Source organism: Diabrotica undecimpunctata, chromosome 2 (assembly GCF_040954645.1).
Source record: "Diabrotica undecimpunctata isolate CICGRU chromosome 2, icDiaUnde3, whole genome shotgun sequence".
In the NCBI taxonomy this organism is placed as follows: Eukaryota; Metazoa; Arthropoda; class Insecta; order Coleoptera; family Chrysomelidae; genus Diabrotica; species Diabrotica undecimpunctata.
The window spans coordinates 4,160,662-4,174,269 of record NC_092804.1 but is presented as its reverse complement, the minus strand read 5'-3'; the positions used below and the strand labels follow the sequence as shown (position 1 = coordinate 4,174,269).

At 35.7% G+C, this 13,608-nt stretch overlaps 1 protein-coding gene across 1 annotated transcript in view; it reads left to right on the top strand.

Moving 5' to 3' along the window:
- Positions 1 to 3,904: 3,904 nt before the first annotated feature.
- Positions 3,905 to 13,608, top strand: part of LOC140434105 (uncharacterized) — a 36,582-nt gene continuing 26,878 nt past the window's right edge. The window contains exon 1 of the mRNA XM_072522137.1: positions 3,905 to 4,189. Within this exon, the coding sequence (XP_072378238.1) occupies positions 4,140 to 4,189 (50 nt within the window). The 5' untranslated portion in view covers positions 3,905 to 4,139. The remainder of the gene's footprint in view (positions 4,190 to 13,608) is intronic.

Here is a 13,608-nt window from a genome sequence, read left to right as displayed (position 1 = left end):
GAATTTAAGGCTGTTTTATCGGTGCACCAAAACCTAGGGACAGTGTTTTCTCTGTTATTTACTGACAAAATGTCTCGAAATTTGGACACGTTATTCGAAATTATGTTGCCTTTAAACTGATGGTTTTACTTTTTTTATTTTTTTGATACTTCTGTTGAAAAATTGGAATATACTGTTTAACGTTCTATTATAACCAAACTTTTTACGCCCATCACTCGAAAGAGTTTTTTTTTCTGTAATCGTTGATTTTTGTTTCACCTTTCTGTGTCCATTAATAGTCGAGAAAAGCGTGTTCCAATTTTAAAGAAAATTGCTAAAAAATACTGAAATCTAATAGTGAAACGTGTTACTCATCATTGGGCTTAGTTTCATCGTTATCGCCTTCGTGACGTCAAATCTCATGAACGTACGGTCAGTTAGTTCGTGTTAAAACTAATTTGAATGGAGAATAATGTATTTGTTGTCATTAAACTACCCGTCGCCCGGCGGCACTGAGTAAAGATGGTCTCGCGTAAGCAGTGTAGAAAAGTAAGTGATACGCCCATTTCAAATCGCAGTGTACTTGAACTGCTAAAACAGCCTTAACCTTTGACAATTTTGTAAATAAGAATACCTTATCTCTTTGGATATTTCAATACTAATCTGCGCGTTTAATCACTTTACTAGAAAACCTGGAATTCATATCCGAAGGTACTATTCGTTGCAAGATAATTAAGATGGAATTCCCCAGATTTTTAATAATATAATTATATTCGAAACTTAACTTGAAAGGGTGAAGTTATTACGAACGAAAACAATTTTTTTGTTTAGTACGTTTTTGATCGCATGTAACTTACGGCTCGTCGGTGTTTCCGCGTCTACGGCAGTAATTAGCGTCTCGAATATTTCTTTTGCGAATTATATGCAGTGCGTGAGTGATTTTTTATTCCATATACCTACGAACATATACGTACCTTTCGCTCGTGCTCGTTTTGTTGGATTGTTTGTGATGGCTTCATCATCAAGTTTTACACCGGTACTGTTGCGTACAGTCAGTAAGTCTGTCTATTCACCAAGAGAGAAGACTATTGTCCTGAATGTTCACGATGCTCTGGTTTCTCAGAATCCCACAAACACTGTTCGCAACATAGTCGAAACTTGTGCCAACATGACTGGCGTAGGAGAGTCAACTTTATATAGGTTCCTATCAGAAAGAAAAAACACGGTATAGCTAACCCAAACACAAACAAACACTTAAAGAGAGGGAAAAGCCTATTGAAATTGATGAATTTGCCAAAAATGGTATTCGAAGGAAAATTCATGGATTTTTTTTCAAAAAAGAAATACCAAACCTAAACAAAATTTTACAAGAAGTTAGAGACGACCCGGATTTGCCTCATATCGGACGAACTAAATTGTGGCAAGTTTTAAAAGAATTAAATTTCCGGTGGGAGAAATCAGACCGAAAATCACTTTTGATTGACCGGGAGGAGAAGATGATGTTGGAGAAGAAATTATCTAAGATTCATACGAAAATTCCGGGCTGAAGAAAGGCCCATCTTCTACCAGGATGAAACGTGGGTAAACTCAGGTCATACTCTAAAAAAAATTTGGTCAGATAAAAATATATTAAGCTCCAGGCAAGCCTTTATGGAAGGTTGGTCTACTGGTATCTCCCCACCTTCTGGTAAAGGCAGTAGATTAATAATTTCTCACATTGGCAGTGAAAATGGATTTGTTAAGCATGGTTTGTTGGAATTTCATTCCAAAAGCACAAAAGACTATCACGAGGAGATGACAGCTGATGTTTTCGAAGAGTATTTTGAGCAAATGATTGAACACATACCACCAAATTCAATTATAGTATTAGATAATGCACCTTACCATTCACGACTAGTAGAAAGACTTCTAACGAATGCGTGGAAGAAACAGGATATTCTTGACTGGCTGCGGAATAAGTATCTGCCTTACGAAGATGGAATGGTAAAAGCAGAACTTTTAAAAATTGCCCGGCAACACAAATCTAAGTTCAAAAAAATACGTAGTTGACAAAATGGCGGAAAGGCGAAACATCACAGTCTTTAGACTTCCACCCTACCACTGCGAAATAAATCCAATTGAACTCATTTGGGCACAAATGAAAAGTTATGTGGCTAGAAAAAATACGTCATATAAAATACAAGCTGTACGTGAATTGTTATAGGAGTCTTTATAACATATTACAAAACAAAACTGGAAAGATGCAGTAAGACATGTAATAGAAGAAGAACAAAAAAACAAAAAATCTTTATAACATAATTGATGCGGCCGTAGAGATTATTAACCTAATTATTAAACCTCAAGACGACTCGGATTCCGAAGTTGATCCTATTTATTTTGAATTTGAATAGTTTTCTAATCGTAATTATATAAGGTAAGTAATAGTAGTTGTAATCGTAAGGTATTGAAGGGGAAAGGCGCAAAATGTCGCCTGTCAAAATGTTCAATGTGTTTTAAATGTATCCATTTTTTTTTCAAATCCTGAGAAAACTAAAAAGCATTTTTGAAAAATTTAAAGGCAGAATGAAATATTTTTTAGAATAAATAAAAAGTTTATTTTGCATGCAATATTTTCAATTAAAAATTATACTATATTTTCTCTTTTATTTTCACCCCTGTTACATAACATATTAAAATAAACATTGTAGAAGTTTTCAGGGACTTTCTGCCCTGAGTAATAATGTAATCTTTCATTCTGCGTTTAAATTTTTCAAAAATATTTATTAATTTTCTCCGGATTCGAAAATAATGGATACATTTAAAACACATTGGAAATTTTGCCAGGCGACATTTGGCGCCTTTTTCCTTAATTAAATAAATGTATCTTTTACAAATGGCAAGAAACTTTTTATTTTTGAATAAAATAAATAAGTTTTATTAAAAAATACAATTTACATAAGTACAATTTAAAAAATATATTTATTTAGTTCAAATAAATGTTTCAATCATATACTCTACGACACTGGTCGTTCATCTCTTACCATTCAAAATACCCCCGTAATAGGATTATAAGGTATTGTATTCCTTCAGATATAAGGTGGGTTAGTCGAAAACGTCTTAAACCGTCAGTTTTAGGTTGGTTTTTACTATTATATCGTATTACCCATCCTCTCTGTATTTCAGTTTTCTAATTAGGGTTAAACTTGTAGTGAGCTATCAACAAATTGTGAACCGGCTATAGATAGGAAAGTGGTGTGACAAAATGTCTCTGATGTAACGAGCCGCGGTTAAACCTCCTTCACGTCCTCCACCAGGCACGAAAACTAACTCGGTTTTACCATCCACGGAAATGCCTGCCCAAAGCATACAAGAACAGTCTCCATATGACAATTTTTTGTATACAACATTGAGCAAATCGCTCTCCTGGCCTTCTATAGACTCGACGCCACGTGTCGTTGCCATGTAGGCAGATCCTACTTTTTTAGGTGCTCTTTTTAGTGTCAGGTTGCCTGCCTTCAGTCTCCTTCTGGCTGTCCAAATGCTGGTAACCACACATCGGACCTCTCTAAGCTCTTCTTTGAGATTGGCACCAGTCAAATGTCGATTTTTCAGAATTCAGTGATCCACTTCTTGTTATTAATGTGACTTTATTAGTTTGATTATTCACTGTACTTTTCTTAACACACTATGTAAGTAAGGTCAATGGGCATCTACTGTATCGCCAACAATAGAAAGCAACCACTTAACGTTACTATCGAGTAAAATATCTTCTATTAGTACTTCCTACATTGTACATCAAATTAGGGGTCGAGTAATGACCTTAAAAGTTAACTGCATTGTTTCGGAATTATCTCGTATAATATAACAGTTAGTTATAAAACAGATAAATCCTTGATAACCTTATTTAAATATTTATAAAGCACGTCAAGTCAAAAATGCAGTTTTTTACATCGAATCAACAAACAATAGTGCTCGTACTCGAACTCTACTACCATAAACGTCAGGACCTTTCAACTTCCAGTCTCATTAAAGGTGCTAAAACTCGCAAACGTTGTTATATCGAAGTGTTTTTGGAATTTAACGCTATCTGGTGACGTAACTGTAAGATAAAGTTAAATGTTAGCAGAAGACAAACGAGCTTACATGCTTTTCCCAAAGTAGTGCAGTTAATCGACGAAAAAATGGATTTTTGTGCCGTTTTGTTAGTGGTTACGTTGTGCAAAGTGTCTATGTAAGTGCAAAGTTCATTATTTCCCAGTTTTACAAGCAAGTATCCCTGGATTTTCCAGATATATATCATGGGGAAGTTAGATAAGCAAATTTTAACATCTCTTTTATATGAAACCTTGTACAAGTGATTTTCAAACATACATATACGCGCATACGGTGCACAAATTCTACGAAATACTCGTTTAATTCCTAGAATTCGACAATTCATGCTGGTTGACTCGCTTTTTTAGGTTATAATTATTTTTAGCGCTCTTATCAACTATTAAAAATTATTTAATATAAAGAAATTAATCAATGACACTAAATGACTGGTTCTAAATAATTTATTTAGTACAGTAAATTAGTTAAAATATTGTAGCATACATTATCTTGTCCATGCTTCAAATTGTGGTTTTCAGCTGAGTTTTCGAAGACAAACCGTTTGTGTGTTTTTTTTTTGAAGTTGCTAGTTTTTTGTTGAATATGGTTCGAGTTAATTTGTATACTTGTACTGAAAATATGACTATATATATATATATATATATATATATATATATATATATATATATATATATATATATATATATATATATATATATATCTATGGTGATTCTAAAGCCTCTACCGTATCCCGCATTTCAATCACCATCTTTTTTTTCGGTCAGTCCATTCCTCCTTATTTATGTCTCTACCTCTCATTATTCCTCCGATTCTTTCTCTCCATTCCAATACTGGTCTTCCTCCTCTCCTTCTATTCCATGGAACATTGGTTAAAATCTATTTTTGCCATAGTTTATTCTTCCATTTGTATTACATACCCGTACCAGAAAAGGTATTGTATCTACGGTATTGTAAATCCTTTCTGTTCCTCGATCTTCTTAGATAGTCCATTTCTACCCATTCCAGTTTTTCTGTTCTTTCTTCGTCATTTGCCAACATTAGGATTCGTACATCAAATATTAGATTTTTTTCAGTTTGCCAGTGCTCCGTAAAACGTATGACGTCATAGAAACTTTGATCCACAATTTTATTATGGCATTTCGACACATCTACGATATTACAATAAATTTAAAATTGACTCGATATAAAAATACTTCCCAGTTTATAGGCAAAAGTCTATACGAGGTTGTTTATATAGTTAATCGACTCGATCGTCGCAAACAGAAAGTCTTATGAACTGCCCTCGTATGCTCGCTAGTGGCACTCCTCCGTTATGTGCTTGATAGATTTTACCTCGCTGCAGCTGCATGACGGTGATGGTAGCTTGCCCTATTTGTGCAAAATATCTGCGCATCGACCATGTTGAGTTCTGATGCGGTTAAGTGTGCACCAGGTCTTACGTGGTGGGTCAAATACAGGAGGTGTCCCTGGGATGTAAGGTATGACTGTATTTGATTGAGCAGTCGACCATTCATGGATCCATTTGATTTGATCATGTTGAACCCTGTGGCTGCGGTTGATTCTGCAGTTTGTATTGGAGATTTTCTGGAGCGCAGTCGACTTTTGTTTGCATCTTCTATATAGTTATGAATTGGCAGCGGCGTGTTGCTAAGGATCTTGTTATATTCTTTGGTAAGCAGATTGAGTCGGCGAAGATGTGGTGGTGGAATGTCGCTCAGCACTGGTAGCCAATGTGATGGTGTAAATTTGATTACTACAGCGATCATTCTCATGGTGTTATTTAGCTGGACATATATCTTTTTAACGTGAGCACTGTTGATCCATATTGCCGCGCAGTATTCAGCTACGGAATAAACAAGAGCTAGGCCTGAAGACCTGAGTGTGGATGCAGATGCCCCTCATGTTGTGCCGCAGAGCTTCTGAATGATGTTATTTCTGGTTTTTAGCTTCTCGACAACTGTACTTAAATGTTCTCTAAAGATTAACGTTCTGTACAAGGCAACGCCTAGATATTTTGGATGTTTATTGTGGCTGAGTGGTGTGTTATCAAAGTGAACGTTAAGGGTTCTTTACGCCAGATTGTTGTTTAGATGGAAACATATTACTTCGGTCTTCGAGGCATTGAGGCGAAGTCTCCATTTTTGAAAGTAATTTCCCATAAACTCTAGGTCTTCCATAAGAATCTCTTCAGCTTCGTTTAGTGACTTTGTTTGGGTTACTAATGGATGTGCTATCATAGCTAAGTTTTTGGCTGTTATTTTTTCTACAAGCTGTTTTAGGCAAAAAGTTGTCAGAACAAGACATTTCTGCACGAAATTCATTTTGTCCCTCCACTGCCGTAACTTGATCCTCTATTCTTTCTTTTATAATCTTGCCGTAAAGTCTAGAAACAGAGTCTATTACACTTAAACCTCTATAGTTGCAGCACTTTCTTCTATCAACCTTTTTATGGATGTTTGATTCGAAGGCTGTTTTCCAATCAGATGGACGTTCTTCGATTCTCAAAAACCAATTAAACATAAAAGCGAATAGTTGCAGTAGCTAGTCCAATCCATACTTTAAAAGTTCAATGGAGAGACCTGTAGGTATAGAAGCTTGTCCATTTTTCATTGTCTTTACTTTTACCTTTTTAAAATCCACGATTGACTTCGTGACAGAATCGTGAAAAGATCAACCAATCATGGATATCTCTACCCTGGCTAGATACTCGGAAGTAGTTCGACTAATCTCTAAGACAAAAAATGTTAGCAAGAACGATCACAAGAGAGATCAAAGCATAACAAAAAAAAATGTAAACAAACATTTTATTCAATAAATAGATAGACTTGTCTCTATGTTACAGCAAGTCCTGTACAGGATGACTAAAGGTTAAAACAAAAGGCCCTAGTATTAAAAAAATGTTAGATTTCGTAGTTATTTATTAAATGGTGTAGTCTGTGTAGTTAACCATTGGTTTTATATTCCATCGAATGTGGAACGGAGCCTGATGGTGGATTAATTTCTAGTCCATGGATTAGTCCATTAGATTATCTTCAGTATGAAATCGTGGACGATCTTAGTCAATAGATTTGGATAATAATCTTTCAAATCTTTTAGCGGTATTAGGCTGATATGAACTCTTTACTTTCTATCCTTTCTTGGTTATTTTATTATTCTCTACGCTTTGCTTATTCTGTTCAAGCCTATGTCTTGTCACCTCGGGGGAACAATTAAGGGTCTAACCATCTTCTGAAATCCCTGGGTGCTCTGTAGAGGGCTTCGGAGTTAACGTCGAGAGCTCCTCTACTTTAAGTCCATTTTCGGGTTATGGACTTGTAAATATTTCGGTGTCTTGCCTTGAAAAAGGCAAGATATTTCTTACATGACAATTTCTTCGTCGAAATAAAACACCAAGTTAAGTTGAAACAATTCTCAGCCACAGAGTATGGAAAATAAATGCAGGAAGCAGAGCCCCGAGAGCACTAAGCTCTCGGAGAGCCCGTGAGGGACTGACTTGGCTGACCTGAAAATCGCCAATATTTATATGCGCTGTTCGAGCGATAAATAGGGATTTACAGGTCAAGAGCCAATGGGAAAATTCGAGGCGGGGCGATGCGCATCGAAATGCGTACTAGTCCACAGACTATGGCATTCGATGACAGTCTAGTCTATTTGTTTACATATACTTTCATATATTTCATTTTTTACCTTCAGCACTGCATTTTTTGGCATATTTACAGCCCCTTGTGTAGTATTTCCGATCTTCTGTGTTTTTTTGTGATTAGCCATATGTTGTGTCCGTTTTTTCTTTGCTAACTTTACTCTAATATCTTCACTGCACTATTCTTTTGTACTACTTCTAGTATTTGTTCTCCTAAAGCTTCTAGCTTCTACAGCTGCTTCTATACATTTTTGTTTTTACAAAATGCTTGGTGGAATACTTCTTTAGAGTACAAGTTAAGAGAGATAACAGCATGTAGACATGTCGGAGTCCACGCACGAATATCTCTTTTAATATGTTCGTGCCTACTGTTATTTTTGCTTTCTAATGCCAGTATAAATTTACTATTATTCTTATACCTATCTGATCTAGATTTTAATTTGGTCGTGTTTCGATAAGGGTTCCGTGTTAGACAGAATCGAATGACTTCTCGACTTATTAAATATGCGAATAAATCTACAAACATTTCGATATTTCTGTAACTAGACTTGCATGCTGAACAAATCCTTCATCATCATCATCATCCAGCCTTCTGCGTCCAAAGTTAAACATAGGCTCCCCCTAATTTCTTCCATTTGTGTCGGTCTTGAGCTTCTTGCAGCCAATTCCTAACGATTCTTTTGACGTAGTCTGTCCATCGTGTAGGTGGTCTACCACTGCTTCTTCTATCAACTCGTCGTCTCCACACTGTGGAGACACACCGTCCATCATTTTGCGTTCACCGCCCATCATTCATTCTGGTCACATGGCTACCTAGCTGTACTTCAACTATGCTGTGCGCTGTATGACATATGTAACGCCTGTTCTCATTTCTTCCTTTATGACTCTGTCTCTGAGAGTCAGCTCACAAATCCCTGCATGACCTATACCATTTCTGAAATGATACTGAGTTTTACCCATGTATTGAGATGTATGATGTTAAAACATACTTCTAAAACATGATTTTTTAGACTGACTGTGCAGCATTCGCTAAAATATTTGGCATTTTGCTTAGTCGGTAGCGCAACAGCAAACAGTAGTAAAAATTAATAAATTCATGTGATTTTTGCTGTTCCGGTAGAATAAATTAAATAATATCCCTACAAGATTGAGTGATTTTTTCAAAAGTACGTTTAGTAGTTCAAAATGTATTTCGTTTGGTTTTGGTACGAGCAGTTTAATCATGTCTGTAGTTTTTTTCTTCGCAACATTTCGTTTTTTGGTATCAAACTTTTATTGAGTGCCTTCCAATGTTGATTTTATTTTCTTCTGTGAAATATTGAAGAACACGTAACTTTAGTACGGCATTTAGTTTTAATGAAACACTGAATATATAGTGAGTGTTTTTAAAGATTTGTTTCCTGAATCAATGTTTCCTTCATTGTTTTCTCCCATTATAAAATATAGCATACAATCCATCTATATGAAATACATATAATATGCATAAAACACTGCGCAATTTGTATTAAATACACAAACCAACATTTGCAAACAAAGGATCAATCTCATAATATTAGCTTAAACAGTCTAAAAATATAACACAGCTATCTATTTTTTAAACAAGAAATAAAATGGTTGAACAAAAAATTTCGTATATAGATAAAGCTTTAGACAATCAAATTTAAGCCTTTAAGTAGAGCACAGTTAAGAAAAGTCAATAAGTGCCATCTTTACTGCTATTAAATCATATAATTCTGTATCTACGTTGTGGAATAATGTACCGAAAAGATTCAACAATATTTTGATGTATTTGTCAGACTGCTTGTCTCTAGAAATGTTCTTTTTAGAAATATTCATTTGTGAATCGTACAATATAGTTCTTGAATATGCAATAACATAAGTGAAGATATCTTTTCTTCTTTCAACAGCTCTTGACTGTCCAGTCCTAAACGTTAGCCTCCCAAAGGGAGTGGTTTCCATTTAAATGTGTCTTTTGCTACGTGGTGCCATTATCTTACCGTCTTTTTTCCACTTCAGAAGACCACTTCAATGAAGCATCCTCTACTCTTCTTCTTCTACGTATTTCTTCTTTTATGGTTAGCGTTAGTCATCAGTGGAAGGATCCAGGAATTAAAAACTTTTGCATTGAGGTGTATGGGAATGTTACTTCCGCATATTGTTTTATCTGCTCAACTTTATTAGATAACCTAAGTAAATACATTCTCTCATCCTTTCCATTACTTTCTCCCCCACAGTAACTGGTACTTCCTCTAAAGTAAGAATCTTGGTCTTTGTTAGATTTATTTTTTTTTGAAAACTTCTTAATTCTGAAAGCATTTCTTGTAGCTGGGTAAGTTCGCTACTAATTCTGACAATATCGTCCGCAAAGCGAAGATGACCCAGATCGTCCGTCAATATTTAAATCTTTTTGCTGTCAGTTAAGCTGCTTAAAAACGTCTTTTAGAGCCAATGTAAATAACTTCAAAGAACTCATTTCACCTTGTCTAAGTCGTCTCTGAATATATATTTTGTTAAATTTTGTGTTCTCATCAATTATTTTCTAATTTAGTGTTTCTCTAGTTTATCCTCGCGCTATCCATTGCTTCGAATACGGCCCACAGCTCAACAGAGTCAAAGGTCTTGTGATAATTAACAAAGGCTAAGGCAGTCTATTCCTTGCATGTCTCTATCAATGTTCGGATGTAAGGATATCCAAACCATAAAACACAATCCAGATCGAAGTCAGACTTGGAAAAAGAACGGCGTGAGTCATAAATAACTGTTCATCTTGAGATAGTGATATCAACGAGTGGTATTAATATGGAAAAGGAAAATAACTCCTGAAAGAAACGGACAGAAAAAGAAAGAAAGTTAAAGAAGCAGTTTCTTTGATTTTCTTCTACTAAATCTTTCTAAACTTCGGAAAAAACCTTTTCTTTCCAGAATTCATAGTAGAAAAAATCTAATGGATTTAGATCTTCAGATCTAAAAGGCCATAGTGCTCTTCTCATCCAACAGCTAGGAAAATTTGATTTAATAAACTTCTCTTTTATCTGCCATAATATGCAAGAGTACAGCAAATGTTTACTGACGATTGTCTTTGGGGATATCTTTTAAGTTTAAATAAGATGCCCATTCATGGTGTTTATAGATAGATTGCATATGTTTCCGTATTACTATTTTCATGATTTTTCAATTTTTTTAATCAAGTTCATTTTTCATAATTCATATTGTTGATACTTGCCAATGAGAATATTTATTGACTAGCGGCAGTCAACAGTCGAGGGAGAGTCTTTTTCGTTTGAGTGAAAGGAGTGGGGTTGAAGTGGGAGTAGGAATTATTACTAAGGGTTGGAGTAGCGTAATGATTTTAAAATTGAGGTGGAGAATGATAGGAGTTATTACGGCATAAAATACAACATAGTTTTTCGCATGTGAAAAATTTAACACAAGGTAGTGAGCGAACAAATGCTTGTCTATTTGTCTGGAATGGAGGATGATACAATATAGAGATTAAGAGTTAGACATTTGAGGGATTATATGTTCTCTGTGCTGTTATATGGGGTGAAGGAATGGACGCTACAGAAACAGATCGCCGATAGATTGCAGGCTTTCAAAATGTGGGCGTACAGCAGAGTGCTTAGAATAACCTGGGTGAACAGAGATACAAACCACGTAGTATTGGAAACAATGAAAAAAAAAGAAGTCCTTAACATTATCAAAATTATAAAGTTGCAACATTTGGGCCATGTTATGAGAGATGGGCGCTACGAACTGCTCCAGGTGATCATGCAGGGAAAATAAAACGAGGTGGAAGACGTGTTTTCCAGCTAAACAATCTAGGAAAACTGCTCAGAGCAAACAAAATTATCATATCCATACATTTATGTATGTTGTCTGCTCAAATTCTTAGTAACGTATGGTATTAAAGTTTTGGTAAAAATTTCACCTGGTCTGATTGAGAAGCAAAATGCATTTAACAAAGAAGGAAATGGAATTGAAATGTCATCAGTTATTGACATTTAATAAACAAAGCAGAATATTTTGGTTTGTGCTCTGCAAAATGTCTTATAAAATTGATATTGTTAATATCAATTGCGAGATATTGTTAATATTTATCGAGATCAAAACATAAGCAAATCGACAATTTATCGCACAATCAGAGAATGTGAAGAAGGGATACCATGTGTTAACTTGCGTAAAAGTGGCCGACCGCGGATTTTGAACCATATAAGAAAGGCAAGACTGATTGAAGCAGCTAAGAACAAAATTGGGGTCTCACAGCGAAAACTGGCCAGAAGATTTCATGTTGGAAAGACTACAGTATACAGGACCCTATCAAGTAACAATATTATCTACCGGAAAAGAAGGAAAGCTCCAAAATACACAGAGGATCAATTAGAGAGAATTCCGAGATGTTGCCGCTCGTTAAGGCGAGTGCATTTCGTCAACAAGTTGATCGTGATGGACGATGAAAAATATTTTACTTTGTCCAACTCTGAGATGAAGGGTAACGATGGGTTTTACACGAACGATTACGAAAATGTACCTGATGAAATAAAATTCAAAAGTAAGAAAAAATTTGAGGACAAAATTTTGGTATGGTGTACAATTTCTGAGGCTGGCTTTATCTCACAGCCCTACATTGGTGTTGTTCGAGGCGAAGCCTTAAACGCAAATATTTATATTCAAAGATGTCTCTCTAAATTGCTTCACTTTGTGAACACACATCATGCAAATGATCAAATAGTCTTTTGGCCAGATCTTGCTTCATGTCATTACGCGAGGATCACAAGGGACTGGTACGAAACTAACAACATTACCTTTGTACCGAAAGCAGACAATCCCCCCCACCTACCTCTTCTTCTTCTTCTTCTCGTGCCACTCCTAGCGGAGATTGGAAATCATCATGGCCACTGCGACTTTGTTAGCAGCGCGCCTAAAAAGTTCAATCGAACTACACCCGAACCATTCACGTAGATTACGAAGCCACGATATTTTTCTTCTTCCCACACTTCTTTTGCCCTTAATTTTGCCCTGCATGATATTTCTTAAAAGTTCGTACTTTTCACCTCTCACAATGTGCCCCAAGTATTCCATCTTTCTAGTTTTTATCTCATTTAGAATTTCGCATCTTTTGTCTAAAGTTTGGAGTACTTGCGTGTTAGTGACGCGGTCCATCCATGATATTCTGAGAATGCGCCTATAGCACCACATCTCGAAAGCTTCGATGTTTTTTGTGGTCAACTGTTTTAGTGTCCAAGCCTCTACTCCATACAACAGGGTAGAAAAGACATAACACCACAGCATTCGTATTCGTAACTTTATATTGATATCACGATTGCAAAAGAGTTTGCGCATTCTATTAAAGACTGATCTAGCGATTTCTATTCTACATCTAATCTCTTTTGTTTGATCAGTATCGTCTGTGATCCAAGCACCTAGATATTTATAACAGGACACACGCTCAATCGTTGTATTGTCTATTACAAGATTAGCTCTGATGTTCTTTGATTTCGTGATTACCATAAATTTAGTTTTTTTCAAATTAATTTTCAAGCCGTAACTGTTACAGTATATATTGAGACTTTGAACGAGATGTTGTAGTTCTACTATCGTTCCCGTTAGGAGAACCGTATCGTCAGCATACCTTATATTGTTGATCGTCTCACCATTTATTATCAGACCAAGATCTTCTTCCTCGAGTGCTTGTTCACAAATAGCTTCACTATACAGATTAAATAAAAGTGGCGACAAGATGCATCCCTGCCGGACTCCTCGACGGATTTGAATTTCTTCTGTTAGCCTACCCTCAACCTTCACATTTGCTGTTTGATTCCAATATAGGTTGCATATAATTCGAATATCTCGGCTGTCTATATTTTTCTTTATTAGAATTTGTCTTAGTGGTTCATGTTGTA